The sequence below is a fragment of the Ambystoma mexicanum genome, chromosome 7p (assembly GCF_040938575.1).
Source record: "Ambystoma mexicanum isolate Mex_15411 chromosome 7p, UKY_AmexF1_1, whole genome shotgun sequence".
NCBI lineage: Eukaryota > Metazoa > Chordata > Amphibia > Caudata > Ambystomatidae > Ambystoma > Ambystoma mexicanum.
In genome coordinates this window covers 826,679,624-826,700,637 of record NC_090939.1, presented here as the reverse complement: position 1 = coordinate 826,700,637, position 21,014 = coordinate 826,679,624, and the positions used below count along the sequence as shown (strand labels likewise).

The 21,014-nt window shown below is 44.5% G+C and overlaps 1 protein-coding gene across 7 annotated transcripts in view; it reads right to left on the bottom strand.

Moving 5' to 3' along the window:
- Positions 1 to 21,014, bottom strand: part of ATP11A (ATPase phospholipid transporting 11A) — a 2,308,865-nt gene that overhangs the window by 97,657 nt on the left and 2,190,194 nt on the right. For all 7 annotated transcript variants that reach the window (XM_069636989.1, XM_069636990.1, XM_069636983.1 and 4 more), the window contains one exon: positions 10,262 to 10,427. In XM_069636989.1, the coding sequence (XP_069493090.1) occupies positions 10,262 to 10,427 (166 nt within the window). The remainder of the gene's footprint in view (positions 1 to 10,261; positions 10,428 to 21,014) is intronic.

Genomic DNA, 21,014 nt, shown 5'->3' with positions numbered 1-21,014 from the left:
AATCCCTTGAGTTTTTGTTCCTTATTGTCGCAAGCATCTGTTCCGCATCGTTTTACATTAGAGCATATTTATGCATCTTCAACCAGTTCTTATATTTTTGTTTCGCCTTCTTTATTTCCAGTTTTCGAGTAGCAGCATCTAGGGACTTAGTTCTCCTAAGTGCAGCACGCATCCTTCGTTTTTGGATCAGGATCGAAATGAGTCTGAACCATGTTTGAATTTTTTAGACCTGTCTTTACGGTTTTGAATCGAGTCAATAATTGATCGTATCCCAGATCAGCACTTAATTGACAATACTGGATCATCACCACATTGACTTCACTCTCCTCCAATATTAAGCGAACTGTATTGGATTCAACCTGGAGTTTATGTGGCCACTTTGGTCTTTGCTTGCCTCCAGATGTTGCAAATTTCATGAGTAACACGTCATGGTCACTGTTTGCTTTTTCACAGATCTTCAGCGAATGTATCCTAGGATGCAAAGCTTCAGACACGAACATGTAATCTATAATGGATGATGAATCCACACGATGCCATGTGGGCACAGGTGGAATGTCCCCACAGGTGCTTCCGTTCAACATCTGAATGTTACGTAGACCCATTTCGCTTAACCATGCTTGTGCCAATGAGCCTAGATCTAGATTTTCTTGCTTAAGAAGGTCGATGTTTAAATCACCGCAAAGAATTATCTTGGACCAATCTAATGACTCCACCCGAAGATCAATTAATCCTGTTATCTGATCAATGAAATCCATTTTGCCTGCCCGTAGATGGTTCCAATACAAGTTCAGTATTACAATCTTGTCTTGCGTATCTTCATGAGCACTGGCTCTTTCAATGGTTGTCTCTTGAATATATGGAGAATGGTTGATAGAATTTAAGATACGCCAACCCGATGCTCTTCTCACCATTGTCAACAACCCCGACATAGGACGCCCATGTTTAGATTGTATAGCCGAATTTATTACAATCTCAAATTCTGAGGATACCGGCAGCTCACTTAACCAAGTCTCCTGTAAACACACGATATGTAAGTTGTCCAACCAGCTTGTGTTAAACAGATGTATAAATCCTCGTGTGTTCCAGGAGGCTAAACAGTACTCCGTGGGGGCTTCAATATCCTGGCATTATTGGGTATTTTTTGTGTTTAGGGCCTCTGCTAGCCATTGCCATTCATGATTTCCTGGGATGGAAGTTACAGTTTGAGTATCCTCTTTGATGATATCATGGGAGAGTTCGCTTTGTTTGATTGTAATTCTTATTTGTGCATTTTGGCCATCGCCTGCCACTCTACCATCACTCGTTGATATATGAGTTTTCCTTAACGGACATGATGGTTGAATGCATTTCTGATCAAAAACTTTGCTTCCTAGTCGAGTGCTCCTGTGATTGATTCAACACTGTGCCGCTTATCGGCACGTTTGTTATAAGAACGCTCGGCGATGCCTCCCTTAGATCTTCCGAGTTTCTATTAAACAATGCTACGTTTTCCTCCAAAATTGAAGTAGTAAGTAAATTTATCATTATATGGAGCACTACTTTGTCATTCGTGCCTTCAACTGGAAACTCCACGATTTTTATGTCATTTGAAGTTATGGCACGTAAGCTTGGTACAAGGTGAAGTAACTTAAATACAGTTCCTCGATTCAAGATCAGATCATCAATTGGTTCTAACCTCTCAATTATCACCTTATGAGGGCAGTTCGTAGTCAAAATTGACTTTGACACACTTTCCTTTGATGTTTGGGGACGTCTGTCAGCCGCAAACCCTTTCACCTTACTTCGATTGTTATCCAAAGACTCGACGGCAATACGTCTGTTCAGTGCCCCATGGGAATCATTTTCGTTAACTAATTTATTGCTACGACTTGAGCTCGACCAAAGCCTCCTCAGTGTATCAGCTTGAGAATTGGCTAAGCATTGTTTTCTCTTCTCATCCATTTTGAGGAACACTGGGCTGAATATAGGAGGAGGCAGAAAATTATTACTATCCCGTTCTTCAATAATTTCACAAGATCTTTCATGCGACCCACGTTTTGTGGCGGGATTTCTGCAATCGTCCTTATCAATGCGAGGTTGAATTTTCGCAGGTTTGTCCAACATTGTTTTGTCCATCAGCTGTGCAGGCTTCTCGTTACATTGAAGAGGTGCCTTGCTTTGGTGCTCGCCCATATTGTGTAGCAAGTCAACACCTGTTGGAGAGACAGCTTCCGACTCCCCGTATTCGGGTTCGTCATAAGTTGACAGGTCCAGTAGTTCCATTACGTTGTCAATGGTTGTTATAATAGTCTTAGTTTGTGGCTGTTTAACAGGTATTGAGTTTACACTGTTTCCTTGCATTTGGGCTTGGTTTATAGGTGAAACAGAGCCTAGGGATGTCTTAACCAAGTCAGTAGGCACTATCTGGACCAATTTGATGTTCCGCAGAAACTTCCGCGCTCCATTTGAAGCATTATTTTTCTTTGCTTTTTGATTTTTTGATTTCTTACTGGTTATTTTTACAACAAGTTGCGATATCGGTGGTATTATCGCAGATTTTTCCGAGGCGTGAAGCCCTCCAGAAAAAAATTGGAAAAACTTTAGATTGCCCCACTGTGGAGGGAATTACTCTATCTTTTGAAGTCGGTTCCATTTGAATGCTGACTCCTGAGGTTGAAGCCGTTTGAGGGTCATGGCAGGTTTTGTTGGCAGCACATCTGGCCTGCTCAAAGGCTGTGTGGAAGGACAAATCTGCCACACTTGGTGCAAACGAAATTACCGAAGAGCAGGGACCATTCATCGTCTGAGGCTCTGAGGCATTATTTCCGATGTCTAATGACGCTGCAACACCCTTCGTAAGTGATATTGAGGGCTCTTCTCCTACCAGAGTAATCAATGTCGGGATTGAAGACTGGAGACATTGATGTTCATTTACGTTCGAGGCCTCAGCTTGAATATGCCGATGTTTTACAGACTTGATGTGTTCTTGAGCAGCTTGGGGTCTAGGCTTAGCACTAGTTTGCTTCCCATCAAGAATGACATACTCGGCGGACTTTTGCCGAAGTGACTGATTCGTTTCATATTTGAATAGGGCAAGTGTCTCTCGGGCAACTTCTGCGAACAGCCTTTTGTCGGATGAGTCGCTTTTTCTACTCTCGCTTAGTAAATTAAAGGCTGCATCCAATCTTTTAATGCTCTCGTGTTGCTCCACATAGGAGCGATCACAAGTTTTTTCCAGTTGAATCAATTTGGAGTTCATCATTGCCACAACAGTTGATAAATCTTTAGTTGCCTCGTGTATATTCTCATAGAGTTTCATAAAAGGGGCCAGTGAAATCGACGAGGAAGTCATTAAAATGGCTTGCAATTCAGTCGAGGACAACGCAGCCGGTATTTCAGCTCTTGTAGTTTTTCTGTTGAGCTTCGGCGATCTGACAGAATGGAACTCCTTGTCTCGGCGAATTTTGGGGACCGGGCGTTCCATCAGTGAAGAGTCCATAGAGTCATTGTGAGAGGAGTGCTCCTTGCAGTATGTTTCGTCCATAACGCCATTTGCCTTCCTGTTTAATATGGCATGTCTCTTTTGGGAGGTCAAATGACCTAATTTTCCTTCTCTTTTTTCTGCCTTAATTTTGGTTATAAAAAAACACTTTACAGATTGGGCACCAATTTGAGATTTAAGCTGTCCTCTGATGCTATGTGTTTTTGAACTACTTTATGCACAGTGTATTCATTCTTACATTTTAGGATGGCCACTAAACTAATATGCACTTTAATCAGATATGTTCAGCATTGATTATATGTTTTTATCATGTGTAAGGTAATTGAAAATGTGTTTATTAAAGATTGATTGAATAACTTTTTATGCTCCTTGACCTGATCTATCCCCACATTTAGCTCCTTTACAGTGAGCAGTTTATTCCATTGATCTGTTCTATGGTTTCATTCACGTGAAACCCCCTTCCTTTTTTGGTGTGTTTTGCTCTGTTTTTCCCCTGGGTTCATGTTGTTGGGGACGCCTATTCTGGATTACACATCAAATCTCTCCTCTGTGCATCAAGCTTAAGGGTTCGCCAGACACTTTTTCTCTCAGTCACGCAAGCCCTCTACCTTCCCTCTGCTGCCCATCAGTTCCTTCAGATGTTTCCAGACGTTATGCTCATCACCTTCTTTCACCTCCTCTGATTGTTCCAACTTCATCCTCGTTTCCTAGCTCTTCCGGATGCTTTTTTCCCATACTCCTCTCCTACCACCACCTGCTTTACACCGCCCATCTCCCACCACCTCCCTCTGATGTGCTCAAATGCGCCCATATCACCTAGCACCAAATTTAATGGATTGCATTCTCCCACAGATTCTGAATCTTGATAGCTTATCTCTTCAGCTTCAGTTGCTCTGAAAATTTCAAGAGAGGGCGCAGTGCGGCCTGACACGTCCCCTCACCTTACTGGTCCCTCGACCAAATCACTCCTCTGCTCTGGATGGGACGTAGACAATTGTACTTACAGCTGGCAATACACCCCCACACCTCAGTTCTTTATTTCCTTACTTTCAGCATGTTATTCGGAACACGGCTTGTGTTATGAAATTCTTTTGCATCATTATGTCGGCCCCAAGCCCTCAGGATTCAAGCACTGTTGGAGATATGTTTAATGTTTGGATCTGGAAAATGACATGGAGCAGTGTGGGTTGCGTCAGTCCATGTATCTAAAAGGCTTGAGGGAGAGTTTGGCCAAAATTATGCTAGGTTGATCCCCTTCCAAGTCGCTGGCCCAGTCGACCACTAAATCTTCTGATACAGAGGGGCCCACCCCTGAGAAAAAAAAGATGACCGCGAAGGCAGGCAGGATTAAAGGGTAAAAAAGAGGTCTTACTCTCGCAATGAGTCCCACCATTCGTAATCATCCTCCTCCAGAGCAGACTTCTACAGGACCACAAAATCCCTATTCGATGAGTAAGGGAACCCATTCCTTTTGGGATCGAGCCATTGGCGGATGAATGGTTCAACCACATGCCAGACTTGAAGGCCAATCAAGTGGTGTTAATGGAACTAACACAGGTCTCCACGACACAAGCGGGCTGTATAACTCTTGATGTCGAGCACATCAAGCTACACTGTATGCTCACCCGAATGCTCAATTCCATAAGGTCATCAAGAACGTAGTCGCTACACTCAGCCTCAGAGCTCTGTCGAGACTCATAATGCAGTATGAACTTACAGACATCATAGATAGAGGGCCACAATCAGAAATGGCCCTGCTGTTTAACGAGGCTATAGCAAACCCTATTTCGACGATGTAGCAGGGACCTTGCTATGTGGCAGGCACCTTGCTCGACGCAAGCGGTTGACAGGTAGCTCACAATAAGGTACAGGCCCACCAGGGGTGGTTGACAGTTCCTTTCGACACACCCAAACCCCTAAGGGGCAGGTGGTCGAGGACGTTATTGAGCTTAAAACCCTTGATGTCCAATCTCCCCATGATTAGGGAGTTTAAAAAGACAGACAAGCTGGCAAAGAAGGTTTTTGTGTCCAAGAGCATGGCACTGAAGGTGAAAAATATTCACATGTTCTGTGGAACGTTATCTCATAGGCTTCCACTCATTTGCCGGCGGGTGAAGTTAGAGACAGCCAAGCGCTTTAGGCCGGCCTCGACACAGCAGATTGTATCAGGAGGTTGTTGGGGACATCGACTGTCCTTTGGAGAGCTATGTACCATCAAAGCTCAGGTGTTTTCGCATTAGGTGCAGTCGAAGCAAGGACAGAATAGATTCTCATGCCCCAGCAGGCTAAGGGCGCAGGGAACAGCCAGACTGTTTCAGCGCTGGCAGCACTTGCTACCTCAAAGCCTCTGAATTCTCCGCTCATGCTTTTCTGTTTGCAGGAAGATTCTCTGGGCACTTCAGCAGGTGAAACAAGATCACCTCCAATACCTGAACTCTCCATCTGATAGAATAAGGCTAGTGTTTACCATTCCTGTGGAAGTTGGACAGACCACCGATTTCCATTCCTTGACAGCCAGAGTTCTAGCTTCAGAAAGAGAGTAAATCCCTACTGCTAAAGGAGCAGTGGAGGAAGTGCCAGCCCGAGAAAGAGGTACAGTTTGGCATTCTTGCTACTTCCTGTTGCCCTAGAAAAGAGGGGGGTTCCATCCCATCCTAGATGCCCTTGTCCAAGTTCCTGAGGAAGGGCAAGAGATTAGTCATTGGAGACACTCATTACCAGTTCCAAGTGCTCCCTTTTGGCCTTGTCTTTGCAACCAGGCTGTTAACCCAGTGGTCGGCAGTGGTGGAGGTGACCTCTGGAGATCCCATACTTAGAATGGCTCAATCGAGATTGATCTGCAGAGCAGGGTTCTAGGCATCTCGAGGACACTTACTTGCTACTGCACAACTTGGGCTTTTCCATAAATGTGCACACTTCGCACACATCAGCACAGAGGCTCCTGTTCATCAACGCAGTCCTGGACACACTGGCGTCTCCCCCCATCCCGGCCCACCCAAAGAGTCACCAGCATTGGACAAATGGTTGCGTAATTCCAGAACTCGAGCAGTCTACCAGTGTCGGCCTTTCTAATGGCTTTCCCTATCGCTATGGTGTAATTCCTTACTTACTTTACTAACTAAGGTGCTCGTCAGTAAATGTCCAAAGGAATAAGTCTGCTATCGAAAACTAATGCTAACTGAACCTACCCCTATTCAAGCAAACTAAGGTCAGGAGAATGACTCCACTCCCTTCTCCTGATGGATGCTTCTCGCACTTCTCTTCTTTAATCTTTCGAGTTTCTTGTTAATATTACATTTTCAAATATTCTCTTGTTACATTCTGTACCAGTTCCTGTAGTTCTTTTTGCATACTTTTGGCATTCCTTTGCTCTTTAATGATTACTTTCTTTGGGCTTTGTCGAATCCTTTGATTCGTGCAAAAATATTCTGGGTAACCGTGGAAGGTATTTTCCTATGTGTTGTTTACAATTAGTCTTGAACCTTTCTTAGCATAGTATGTCTCGTATATCATGTATTCCTGAGGAATCTCTGCCATGCACTTTATAGTATTCTTTTTCTGTTACGCTTGCCTCAATGTTCCTTGAATAACTGGGTGTTTCCCTCCTCATTGTAGAATAGTGTGACACACATTCCATTGATCCCTCTCAGGATTATTTGTGATGCTTCTTATATCATCACTGTTCAAGTTCATCGGATTTACTTTTACAACTTGGTCAATTGTACTGAGACAAATCTTTGTGCCTGCATAATGAGCCCCACTCGGTCTCCTAGTTCTCCCATTCACCTTGTTACCTTTAGGCTGTCGGGGGAACGTCACCGGGGCCTGTGCTGGCGTGCGACCTTCTCCTTCGCTCGGTTTCTCTGTCAGCTCAGAAACAGCAGGGGCCTTCTTTCTAGGGAGTTTCCTCTCTGGTATATCAGATAACTCTGAGGAGGTGACCTGCTTTGACATGCCAACACAGGATCCTCCACGAAATTCTAGTACGCCTCAATATTCTTGCATAGCAATTTAGAGGCTCGGCTACCAACAGTGGGACATCTCTGAAGACGTTATAGAGGTTGGCAGACTGTAGGCCTTTGAAAAGCAATCTATGCTTGACAGGTGGCACACGTTTTCTGGGTAGTATTGCACCAAGGGCATTGAACCCAGTGTGATCCACCATGGCTGTTTTGTTAGACTTTCTGCTTCCATTAGCCAGGAGTTGACTTGTGTTGGCATAATTAAGGGGCCTTTGGCTGCTACATCTGCCCGAGTATGGTTCTTTTTTATTCCTACTGTTGTGCAATATCTGAAAGGTTTGGTTAATTCCTTTACACCAAAATATTCTGTGATTCCATCTTTGAACTTGAATCTGGTATGGCTCCTCATAGCGGCTCCATTTCAGAAGATGAATTATTGCCGTCTGACATGAGAAAGATTTCCTAATGGCTAGCGCAGCTGTATGACATGTGAGTGAGCTGCAGGATCAGTGAGGGGAAAAATTCTGGGATTTTCCAAATTACACTTTCAGGAAATTTCTTTTGCAGCATTTTTTACCCCTTTTTTCGCCGCAAAACTGGTGATAATAAGTTGGGATAAGGTATATAGAAGGGGTGATGGGTGGGATAAGTGGGGCGTGGTTAGCTCAGCAATATCTGTAAAGAAAGAATTTAACAAAAAAAACAATAAAACAGTCAGGGAACATTCATAAATCCAAAATTCCACTCTGTCTTTTCCAAGAAAAAGATTAATCAGAATGAGACCCTCGTTTTTGCCTTAGCAGGTCTTGAAGTTCCATCTTTCTGCGACTACTCGTCTTCCAGTCTTCATTCCATTTACTACCAAGATGGAGAAAAAGAGTCATTATTTTGACAAATAGATTGGTCTCAAAGTTTGGTTAATTCCTCTTCACCCAAATATTTTGTGTTCCCATCTGGGAAACTGAATCTGGTACCGACTGATATAGGCTCCATTTCAGGTGATCAAATCTGGTCACCTGACATGATGACAAACATTCACTCACAGCTACCACATCTGCATAATATGCACATGAGCTGCAGACTGTGTGTGAAAGTTCCTTTCTCAATCTTCTCCAAAGAAAAGATGAATCAGAGTGAAACCATCTCAGAAGGTATTGCGGTTTCCTTTTTCTAAGAATATTCATCTTACAGTCTTCTTTCCCATTACTACCAAGATGGCAAAGAACTCTTATACTGACACAGATGGATCTGATCTCAGTTTAAGGAGCACAGGGTGAGCGAACAGATGTTTATTGGTTCCACTCTGCTATGTAAAGGAGTACCTCTTAGCAAAAAATAGACTATTCATTAAGACTTTGTTCATGAGGTAGCAGAAAAAGAGGTCCCTAGAGGATTACAGGCTGATTCACAGGCCCATTCACTCAAAGATCAGGCAGCTATGCCAGCGTTGCAAAGGGTTGTTCACTGTTGAAAACCTGTGATCTTGCTACTCAGCTAGTTCTCTCTATAAACATTTGCTAAGCACAACAGGTATGGTTCCTTGGGAATGGGGCCCGTCCATTTTGTCGAAGTAATAGCTTGTTATTTATGAAGTGCTTTTATGCAAAGCACTTTACACAGAACATATTTACCTACATTATTACTACCCAATCGAAATTGGTACCTACTTTATCGACCTCGGAAGGATGAAAGGCTGAGTCGACCTTGCCGGGATTTGAACCTGCGGCCTGTAGATCAAACACAAATCACAGCAACAAGTGCTCAACCCATTGAGCTATCTTACCGGCTAGTGTATAATTTCATTAATCTTTGCCTGTTCTCTTGCAGTGGTACTGCTTTGGGAGTTTTTTTTAAAGGTTACAGAATCTGTGGGGGGCAGGTGTCCATTAGAAGAGGAAATTACTTGTCTTAGGTAATGGTTTTTCGGATGGACTATGGTATTCCTGCCAACTCAGCATCCTGGCCCATGGAGCGTTTGAATACAATTATGTGTAACCATTGTTTGTTGTGTTCTCACAATCATGGCAGCTCCATCATTCCTTTTGCTTCTCTGAAGCAAAAGGAATTCATATGTGATGTGGTGTGGTGTGCAACACGCTCTACTCTATATGTGAATATCTACACAGAGAGACCTAAGCAAACACCCCTGGGTAATCACTTACAGTACCAGGTGGATTCATAATATTGTGGAAAGTCACCTCTGGCACACCACAATGGGTGTAGAAAGGTTCTCAATCCAGTTGAGTCTGGATCGCTTTTAAGAGATGAGGAATCTGTGGGGGGAATGCCATATCTATCAGAACCTCTTGCTTTAAGAACTCTTCAACCACACCACCCATCTCACACCACCATACACCCTCCTGTTACTTTAACATTTAAATCTTGGTTGTATGGAACTGATCAATGAGGGTTTGGGTATACCAAGAAAGAAGTGCTTGAGTAACAGGGTTTAACAGGTCAGTTACAGCACAAACAAGGGTTCACACATATTTCTTGCTTGAGGCAAATTAATAAACTATGCCTAAATTCACTGGAGAAAACCACATACTAAAAAGGAATGACTGTCCACGGAACACTTGTGCACTACAAAGCCACATGTATCAGATAACGAGAATGCATGTTTGCAAAGAAAATTACTATTTCAATGGAAGACGGGATGGTTGCGTCTGTTCTAATCAGTAGCCTTTACTTCACAAATTATGTTAAAATTAGAGAAGGAGCATGCTTAATGTCTTCTGTATCCAATGGCTGTGGAAAAAGTCTTGGTTTCAAATTTCACAAACATATTTTTCAGTAAAAGGATGAGCACTTATTTTACCTGGATTTTTTCTGTTGTTGTTGGGCATATCTGCCTACATAGGACCTTTTTCAGGACATCCGGAAGCAGGCTGATTATGATCAGCAGAATGATCCCCAGCCACGCTGGCCCGCTGGACAGCATTTGCATGAACACATAGTACATCCTCTGATAGTTGAGAAAAGGCCTAATCAGAGAAGACAATATGAAATAGAAATGTACAGTTGAACAGGAGACTTGAGAAATCAAAAGAGCACACTAGCATTTCTAGGGTCCACCAACATTGAACTGCTCCATGGGTGAGAGCCTTCATTATACAACTTTCGTGCTCCATGTCAGACGCGTTATTCAATGAGGTGGAAAGCGAAGTTCAGATACTATAAAAGCTACAATCCATCTTTCTCCATAAAACACGTTTGTCTACCTTATGTTGCATCACTATAAATTAGCAAATCTCAACAAAAAACAGAAGAGCAGGCACCTCACTTTTCGATCAGCATACAGGCATACAATGTTGTCATTTTTGGAAGAACAGACTGTAGAACAAATTACTTACCCTTTGGTAATGTTCCTTCTGATGGATGTTCATCCCACGGATTCCTCATCCATGATATCTATTTCCCAAGCATTGATATATCAGTGACAGAATATAATGTAGAGGTAAAAAGGTTGCGGTCTAATTATATAGGATTGATCCGCTCCCATCGGTATTAACGTCAGTACGATGGAGAGTTGATGTTTAATGTCTTGACTGGCAATAATTCCCAACATTTTTGGGCTTTAGTCAACCATTCGGGCTTTCTGCAAAATCATACTCAAAGTAAGGTGATCCCTAGCTCAGTCTGGTGGGAATTCTTTGGTAATTTGTATAAAACATGAATGAATGGAAACTATAATCTAAGCTGTGTCATGGAGTGGAAGTTAACTAAATGAAGAATTTATAACAGACCTAATTAAAAAGTCATCTAGTTATCGAGCCTCAGGACAGAATGATATGATAGTTTCTTTATATAGCGGCTATACACAATGTGTTTTAAAGCGCTTCAAGGCTAGGGAGGGAATAAGCAGGGTCGGATTGGCCGGGCCGAAATCATCCATGGGGAGTGGGGGACGGTTTCTGGCCATGCCTGGGCCAGTTTGGAAGAAAAAGAAATTGAAAACAAAATATATATTCTTTTTCAAATTGTTTTTCTTTTCAAAAAGCCTTTCATCCTTCCTACCAACACAGGTTGAGTGATATTCTATGCATATTTGTTCTATAAAAAAGAGCTTAAATGCAAGTGCTATACAATAACATATCACCTGGCCTTGGACGTCTGCTTGGTTTCACAGTAATTTAGTGTACTTAGGAACAATGCTATTTGATGCCACTTCCTGTTTTATCAAGGGGTGAAAGGTTGTGTTTCATCACTTCCCGGGGTGTCACTTTGGGGTGGGGTCAAATGACATCACTTCTGGGGATGTCAGAGGTCAAGGGTCATGAGGGGTGGGCCACTTTCTCGAGGGGTGGGCCACTTTCTCAAGGGTGACCAGGCCCGATTCTTGTCCCAGTCCGACCCTGGGAACAAGGGAAAATATAATGACATTCTTACAGGCCATGAACAGTAAGGATGTGAAATTAACTATCTCACTTGGCCTGACCACATTTCATATAGTGCAAGTGCTAAGACATAGATAAGAAAGGGAGGTGGAGAGTGGGAAGGAAATGGAAACAGACAGGCGACTACCGTACTGGGCTGGATGACATTTCTGGTAGAGCTGGAGAAAAACAAAAGGTGAGGGAGAGGGGTGCAGAAAGGGAGGGGAGGAACAAAACAAGCAACTATCGTACTAGGCCTGATAAACATTTCAGATAGTGCTGAGGGGTTGGGGGTGTGAACAAGTAAGGGGATGGGGGAGGTAACAGATGAGGTTGCCATCATACTTGGCCCAGGGACAATTCTGATAGAGTAAATGCATAGAAGAAAGTAAGAGGAGGAGATAGGAAAAGGGAGAAAGGGAGAGGAGGAAAGAACAGAGAGTAAGCAGTCAAAAAGAGAGGAGAAGCAAGAGGGGAGAGCGAATACAATTGCAGAAGTCAGTAGTAACACAATGTTGCAAGCCAGGATACAAGATGAAGATGGGAACAACATGATTCAGGGCCACCATGAGTACAAGATGCAAATGAAGTCCAGCATGAGAGTTGAGAAAGGGTGACACACAGTGAAACAATGAAGTCCATAAAAGTCAAGTACAGCATTGGACACAAGAGGGTGATGGTCAAACCAGAATGTATCAGGACAGGCTCCTGCAGAAGTAGGTGTGAGGGGGAGCAGGGTAGAAGAATCAAGCAAAACAGGCACCACCTTTGTGAGAGAAGGGTGGAGGGGCACAAGGGAACATCACAAGGGGAACAGAGGGGGTGGGGATGGCCTGTGGGGACAGAGGGAGTAAACATGCTGGTGCATGCTTATCTGCTGTCTGAGCAGGGGTTCGGGTCCTAGGTCCTCCTGGTCCGGACAGGTATAGCCCTTTTCTTCATCTGCCCTTTGCTTCGGAAGCCCGGGCGAGAGACACCCTTGATCTAAGAGTTAAAAGCAGGAAGGACGAGGCAGGGCTAAGAAGGTGGGTGGTGCTTAGGCCAGGTGACCTAGATCCACTAGCACCTGCTCCCCATCGGCAAAGAAAAAGAGGCTGGAGGGCTCCTTAAGTAGGAAAAAAAGAGCGGCAACCCGGAAGGCACCATGTGGGTGGGGCTTGCTAAGTGGGGAAAAAGAGGCTAAACAAACGTTATACTCAAATCAAACGTGCAGCTTTGGTCAAAAATACTGCTGACGTTATTCAGAGAAATACCGAAGACGAGGACGCTTCCAATTTCCAAGAAATCGTCTGTAATCATTCCAACCTACAAGAAGGGCGATAGGGCGTATCCAATAAATTACTACACTATGGATGTGGATGGAAATATCTTTGCAGGTTTGGTGTTGCGATAGTTGGAAGAATGCGTGAATGAGAGCATGATCATTTCAAGATTGCATACAGGTTTCCAGAAAGGCCTGTCCACCTCGTTTAACGGTTTGGTAATTTCAATTGTCTCAAATAAATCATGGAAGAGGAATGGTCCACTCTTGTTTTGGCTGGTTGGATTTATCTAAGGCCTTCCACATGGTGAATAGAGAGCCTGTGGGGGAGCGGGCTTCTTGGTATCTGCCAAAACCATTATTGGCCATCTTAAGTATCAAGATACAAATTTAAGAGTAAGGCTGCATAGTAAAGGTGATTTGCCAAGGGGTGTTCCCACTGGAAGAGGAGTTAGACAGAGCTGTATTGTGCCCCTTTATTGTTAAACCTTTAGCGGATTTGGCAAATTCACTAACCTCTTATTCCCTGGGTGGTTCCAAAATCAGCAGACAACAAATTAATTGGATTGCTTATGCCGACAATATTGTACTTTTAGATCATACTCCAGGTGGTCTTCAACATCTCCTGAACGCCTTTGGTACATAAGCTTGAGATAATGATTTGTTGGTAAACCCCTGAAAAAGCAAAATAAGTTGCCTTTAAAAGGCCACAGAGGATAGGCCCAAAATGTGATTGGTACCTGCTAGACCAACTGGTCGTGCATGTCATGGAAGTAACTTTTTTGGGCTTCAATGTACGTTCCATCCAAACATAGCTTCAATTAGAACTAAACTTACAACTCAAGTTGGTCCCTCTGGTAGCATACATGAAAAAGCTACTTAGTGCCTACTGTAAGTTCTCCTTGGTACCAATAAATAATTTCCCTGTACAGATTGTGAGCCCGAGGGCTAATTCTCTGAATGAGGAACTAAATCGAGAGATGTTTCGTACTGGCAGATAGAAAAATGTATCATCATTGAGGGATTGCATCAATGTAATCATACATGTGATGACTTGGTGGTGAACCTGACAGGTGTTAAAATTGCATTGATGCGTATGGATTGGATAGAAACCATCAAACAAATGAGGGGACTAGTAATAGCAAAATCCCTGTCATAAAACGACAAACCATGTGGTTATCTCCCAAGTTGCTCAACATGTTTTCCCGACAAATATCTGAGAGCAGATTTCCTAAGGTTTTGTTTAAACCTGATAATTATAGGGGAAATTCAAGCCTTCAGGGACAAGTCTCCAAATAGAAATGGCCACTGTTGTATGTGTAATGAAATGGCTGTCCAATCCTTAAGGCATATATTAATTGACTGTAAGAGTACCTTTAATTTGAGAAGCCGCCTGTGAAAAACTCAAGGGCTTTTCCCTATCAACCGCCTTGGTTTCCTCTTTGGGGGTGGCTAGGAGGGAATTATTGCTGATGGGTCCGGACCCGGGGAGTGGACCAGAGAGGGAGCAGGAGTCCCAAGGTGAGACATGGTGTGCCCCATTGCTTAATACCTCCCTATCTGACATTCCCTCCTGTTAGGGAGAATTCTCTGTTTAGGCTGAATTTCCTAACCTAGTGAGTCCCCCAGCAGCGTTGCTGGATTTTTGGGGTTTATTTTTTTCTCCTGCCAAGAGTGAGACTCTTTTACCCTCACTCTTGGGCATGATTTGAGTGTGTTTCTTTGAATCTAGATGTGTTTAATGGGCTATGGGGTCTTTTACTCCATAGGGCTTCATGTGTTTTTGTGATGTGTGTTACACCCTCAGTGCAGTGACACAGGGGTGTCATAGTGACCCCCCAGTATAGACTCCATACCCTGGGACTGACTACTGTCTCCCAGGGCATGTAAAGTCACCATTGACTTTACTAGTCTTAAATTCTGAACAGAACCAGTACAAACCATCATATTGTGGACGTACTGGCTGGGGCAATTCAATTGCCCCAGGGTCTGTTAGTCGAGGGGGCACGTCTCCGTCCCCCCTGATCGAGTTTTGGCTGGTGGCAGTGGATACTACTTTTTATATTCGACCGCAAATATTTTCCTATGGGATTTCCCATTGTTTTAGGCGACTACCTTTATTTAATTATTTACGGTAGCCTCGAACATACCGCCGGTTTATTTAATTAATATTAATTCTCTGGTTGGTATTTTTTGCCAAAACTTGATTCTAAAATGGCGTTTGTGTTCTCTTCTGTGACTCCAACCCAAGTCGAGCCCTTTGTTCCACTTTTTGGCGGGCTTCTCCACAGAAGCCCTCCAAAGTGGTGCCACTATGTCTGGGGTACTTAGGAGGGGTGGAGGGGAATTTAGGCACCCTGGACTGAGTTGCCTAGGCAACTCAAGTCGCACTCCGTCCTGATTGGCCCAAGTGGTGAGCCGGCCGGCTCACCACTTAGCATGTTTGAGTGACAGCTAGGCTGAGTGAATGGGGGTTTTCTGCATAAAAGCAGGGCTTTGGGGACTGGAACTTCAGAAGTCGCCACAGGACCTAAGAATCACCACCGGTGGAGCCCTGCTGGACCGTCTCACCACTTTTCCCAACGACAGAGGAGATCTCCCGCCGGAGAGTCTTCTTCCTTTGACTGGCGGGAATAACCAGTTTCACCGTCTTTTCACCTTCCCGACGTACCTCGTGGCCGCCTTGCCTGTGCCAAGCACCCCGGCAACCGGGATACCACGTTTTACCACGACCGCGAAACAAAGGTACCACCTTCATCCGGAAAACTCTGCGGCTGGTTTCTTCCCTGGTAGTGCAACGACCTTCATCTTACCTCCAAGTCGAGATCTTCTCGTCCCCTGGACGACGACGCAACTTGCACCCACTACCAGGAACAACTGCCACCGCTGGAGGATCCTTCCCACTTAAGGTACTGTGTCCCGCCTGGCTTCCCTTGCTACCGACTGTACGGGGTAGATTTAGTCCCTGGCGTTCGAACCTGGGTTAGCTTGGGACACCCTGGCTAAACTTTCCTAAGCCTCTCTAACCTCTTTTTGAACCCTCTGCAAGACTTTCTAAGCCTAGTGTAACTGTGTGATCTTGGGCGCATTTGTGCTCTGCTCTCTCTAAGAGTGGGCCCAGCCTTTGGACTTTGGCTCACCAGTGACTTTTGCTCTTCTGCCTTGCTAACAGTGTTCCTGAATCTTAGAGTGGTGTACCTTTCCATATTCTGTCTTTTTCCCTCCCTTTCTAACAAACCTATTGGAGTGCCATCTAGTTAAGCGCTCACCTCTGTATGAAACTAAGTGGTGTTTTACAGTGACTTATCTGATAAGGAAAAGGGGGTGTCTATATTACAATAGTAACTGTGTTTAGAATATTTTACAATAAGAGTGCTGGAGTGTTTCAAACGGTGTGTTTTTAAATAAATAATTATATACTTTGATACCAAAGCTCTGGTCAGTGTTTGCTTGTATTATTGTATCTGAGTGCCTATTGTGTATACTTTGCATACTGCCTAACTCTTCTTGAGGGAAGTCTGACTGCTCAGCCACAGCTACCAGGTAAATCTGGGTGGTACAGACTGCTACCAAGTGGGTTTACTGCTAACATCTGTAGTCCTAAATCTTTTGCAGTGTTCCCTAAGGGAACTGCACAGGTTTCTGCCTAACACCTCCACTGTCATACACCATTATAAATCCTATCCAGTCACCCTCTCCCAAATTCCAACAACTACCAAGATCAATGGGAGGCGTAGGAGAACCAGGAAAAAGAGCAAATATATCGCCCCATGTTTTACAGCAGCAAGACTGTTCCCTTTTCTCCCAACCGCATTTTTACAATGTGTCTAAAAACACTAAGAAACACTATAATGACCATAATTCCTCCCTACTGCTTTTCCCCAAAACCACTGAGATGAAGAAGAGGCTAATTGGAGCCATGTAGGATACCGATAGGAAACAATGTACCATAGATTCCTATGGGCAGTCTCCATCTTGTCCCGTTAACAAGGTCAGGCAGAGTCGGGCGGGGCTGGGCAACCACTCACACCTGACTCCTGTTAATTCTCTCAGCAAGTATAAAAGGTGAAGCCCGCCAGCAAACACTGACCAAGCTGGGAATGGTGAGGGAAGCACAGAGGCCAGGAGGAAGGAACTGCAGCTGGTGGAAATCTGGAAGGTCTGGAGCAAGAAGGACTGACAAAATACTGAGCCTTTGAGTAAAGGGAAGGTAGCAGTATGACGAGGGAGCTGTGTATCCAGGGAGCCAAACCAGGGGCAGCTTGGGTTACCAGAAAGTGCCCAAGCCAGAGCTCCTTCCCTGGGTCAGGGACTAAAGCTCCGGCCTTCGAGGGGCAGGTGGTGAGACCCTGACCTCAGGAAATACCCTATTTAAAACCTGCAGCTTCCTAAACTGCTAAAATGCTGTTTTACGGGAATTAGCTTAGTGGGAGAGCGAAATAAGAACATTGCATTATGGGACTTGAAGTCCAGAGACTTTTAGTCGTTTAACGTTTTGTACCAAGCGAGAGGGTCCAAGCCCGGCTGAGGGAGACCCAAGTGCAAAGTGAAAGGCGGGTCCGAGCCCAGCTGAGGGCGACCCGTGTGACGAGCTAAAAGAGGGGTCTGAACCCAACCCAGGGAGACCCATGAGAAGTTAAGTGAACAAACTGTTGGGTTTTAAAGATACCAGCTACCCTTCCGGGTGAACGGCAAAGTTGGGGAGGTGCAGCGGCAGTTGTGGTATCTTCCTCGACTTCAGGATCAAAGCTGCAAAAGAAGAAAACAAACCAACACAGCCAGTGAATTGATTAAAGCAATGAAAGTCCAGTCTCTGTTAAATTAAACTTGACGGCAACAGTATGCGACGAATGAAGGTTGCACGTGTGGCGATAAGACGCGAGATAAAGCAAAGCATTGTAAAGAACTGTAAATTAAAGATACACAGTAACAAAGTGGTCCAGTGAAAGAAGATTGCCCAATCGAACATCTCTGTGAAATGTCTGATGCCGTAGAAGCGGCAGGAAGAGAAATAAACAGATGCAAGATTTGAACCGTTAGGTTTGATCCCAGCAGAAGGAAACTTGGCAAGATTTGAACTGTGGTTAGGTTTGATCCCGGCAGAGGGAAACCTGAATGTGAGAGATGTCTTTGAACTTTTAAATAAGTACTGTGATCGAAACTACATTTACCAAGAGGCTTTGGTGTAGAAGAGGAAAGATGGTCTAAGTGGTCATGCCAAGGTAAGAGCAAAAGCCTTGCAGTTTCGAAAGTCCGACAGCAGAAGGAAAGTGAAAGGAGGCTTGAGCACGACTGAGGGAAACCTATGAAGGTGTTATTGAAGCTTAGGGAAGGGAAACCCCACAAATTGTGATTGAAAGGTTTGAGCCCGGCTGAGGGGAACCTATACTGAATTGTGGTAACCAGAAGGAAACACACTTGTTGAACTGTATTGACTTTTCCTGGAAGGCCAAGTGGGCCCTGGTCCACGAAACAAACTGCATCCTTGTGTCTGAAGCCAGAGTGTGTCGCAAGGTCCAGGTGTGCCACCTTACCCTGTGCTACAAAACGTGGGGAAGGGAGTTTACTCAGGCATACTGACATTTCTTTTGAACACTTGATTTTACTTTTTGCATTACACATTCCCTTTACACATTTATTGCATTAGAAAGCGGGCAGGTATTAGGTTTATTGGCATAGGCCATTTTATTTTAACTAAGGACTGACTAGGACTGTATTTTCTTTTTGCTTGATGGTCGAGAATACTCCCATCTTTGTTATAGGGGAAGATAGGAGTTTTCCAACCCCTTTTAAAGCTTCAAAGTTTTTGATACTTGCAGCTCTTGTGTCAATGTCTACTTATGATACCATGCCTACCTCACACGCCTCTTGGGTAGATTTGTGCACAGACAATATTGGCTGGACACGGATCTCTTTTGGAATAGGTTATCAGCGGGCCATGAAACAGGATTGACCATACAGGTACTGGAGGTATTAAGATTCTTGGGGTTTTCTTGCTGAACAGTAGTCTTGTTAATTTATTTAATAATGAATCTTTTTTATAATGAATTTTTTAAAGTTATTTTTAGTAGAAATGTGTTTTAAGGAATTGTATGTTTTTTTTTTGTTTTGATATGTGAAAAGTTGATTGTTGGCTATATCACAATAAAAAAAGAATGTCCTCTCTTTGCGGAAGACGCACTTGAGGGCAGATCAACATGTCCAGAAGGTCTGGGTACCACGTCCACCTGGCCCAATCCGGAGCAATTAGGATCATGGATTTAATGAACTTCCTCAACCTCCTGATCACGCGAGGAGAGAGGGGGACTGGAAGAAACATGTACAGGAGTCGGAATTATCAAACTAGAGATCCTTTTGGGGGAAATTTCCTGGAGTAGAACAGCTCGCACTTCCGGTTGACACTGGTCACAAACAAGTCTACCTGAGGGGTTCCCCAAAGGGTGAAGACCTCTTGAAGGACTTCCTGAGCTAGTTCCCACTCGTGGAAGACCGTGCTCTGCCTTCTCAGAGCATCCGCCGTCTAGTTCTCCTCTCTGGCTAGGTGAACTGCCAATGGGGAGATTTGTTCTTGAATTGCCCAGACCCAGAGCTGCATTGCCTCTATGTACAGTGGTAGTGACCTTACACCACATCTTTTGTTGAGATAGTACATTCTGTACCCGTACAGAGGGCAGAAAGGCCTTCAGCGCTAATCTGCTTGCCCTCAGCTCCAAAAGGTTGACGTGTAGTTTGGACTCCGATGAAGACGTACAACCGCCGATTGTCAGTTGGCGTGGGCTCCCCACCCCATGAGTGAAGTGTCCGTCACTAAAATTATCTCCGGCCATAGTTGTCAAAAAGATTCTCCCTTCAGAACATTGTCCTCACAAGCCCACCACAGGAGACCCACCACAGGAGACCCTGTACGACCCTGTTTGAAAACTGAAGTAGGTTTGACATCTTGCCCGAGAATTGAGACACCTGTCATGAGAGCCCAATGAAGGGCTCTCATTCTCAGGCACCAGAAAAATGCAGGATGCCATGAGGCAGAGAAACCTCAAAAAGTCGTAGGCTGGAAGACACTGGGCACTCTGGAATTTTGTGATCATCTGCAGAAAGTGTTGAGCCCTAACCTCGGGAGGCGAGGCTTTTCCCAAGGTTGTATCCAGGACTGCTCAGATAAACTTGTCCTCTCACTCATCCAACTGAGGAGTAAAAGTGAAAGGACCTACTCCTCCAAGATGACGTACTAGGGTAAGAATGTTGAGGCTGTCCGATTGTGCCGCCGAGAGACTTTGCTGCTGCCTTAGAGGTCTGCAGCTTCTCCAGGCTTTCGTCAGCCTTGCTGCCAAACAGCTGTGAGCCTTCAAAAGGCATATTGAGAAGCCTGCATTGCACGTACGCTGCAAATCCTGACTTTCTCAACCATGTAAATTTGCGTAGTACAGGACTTGTTGCCATGGATCTGCTGATGCTGTCTGCAGTATCCAGACCAGACCAGACTGTGGGCACTCACACATTGCCTCTTTTCCATCTTTAATGATAGCCAGGAAGCTGTCTCTCCTCCCCCTCCACCTTCAGGGATCAGCTGCCATTGCTACACAGTCCCACAGGGTGAACGTGAATTTTGACAAGGCACAAGAGGCATTGGCAGATTTCAAGGCCATGCAGTGAAGATCTTCCGCGCCCAAGCGTCCACACGCTTGTCGTCCCTGTCCAGCGGAACAGTGGGGTATGCTGACTGTTTAGTGGACGTTGCCACCTGGACTACCAGACCTTCTAGTGTAGGATGCATGGTAAAATATTCAGGGTCACTGCTGAATGGCCTATACTTCTTGGAGAAGTTTTAGTTAACTGCAGCAATAGTCTCTGGAGGTTCCCAATTTGATTTAACCCTTTTCTGCAGAGCAGTATGAAAGGGCAAGATAGGATCTTTCTGTGGACATTGGTCCAGG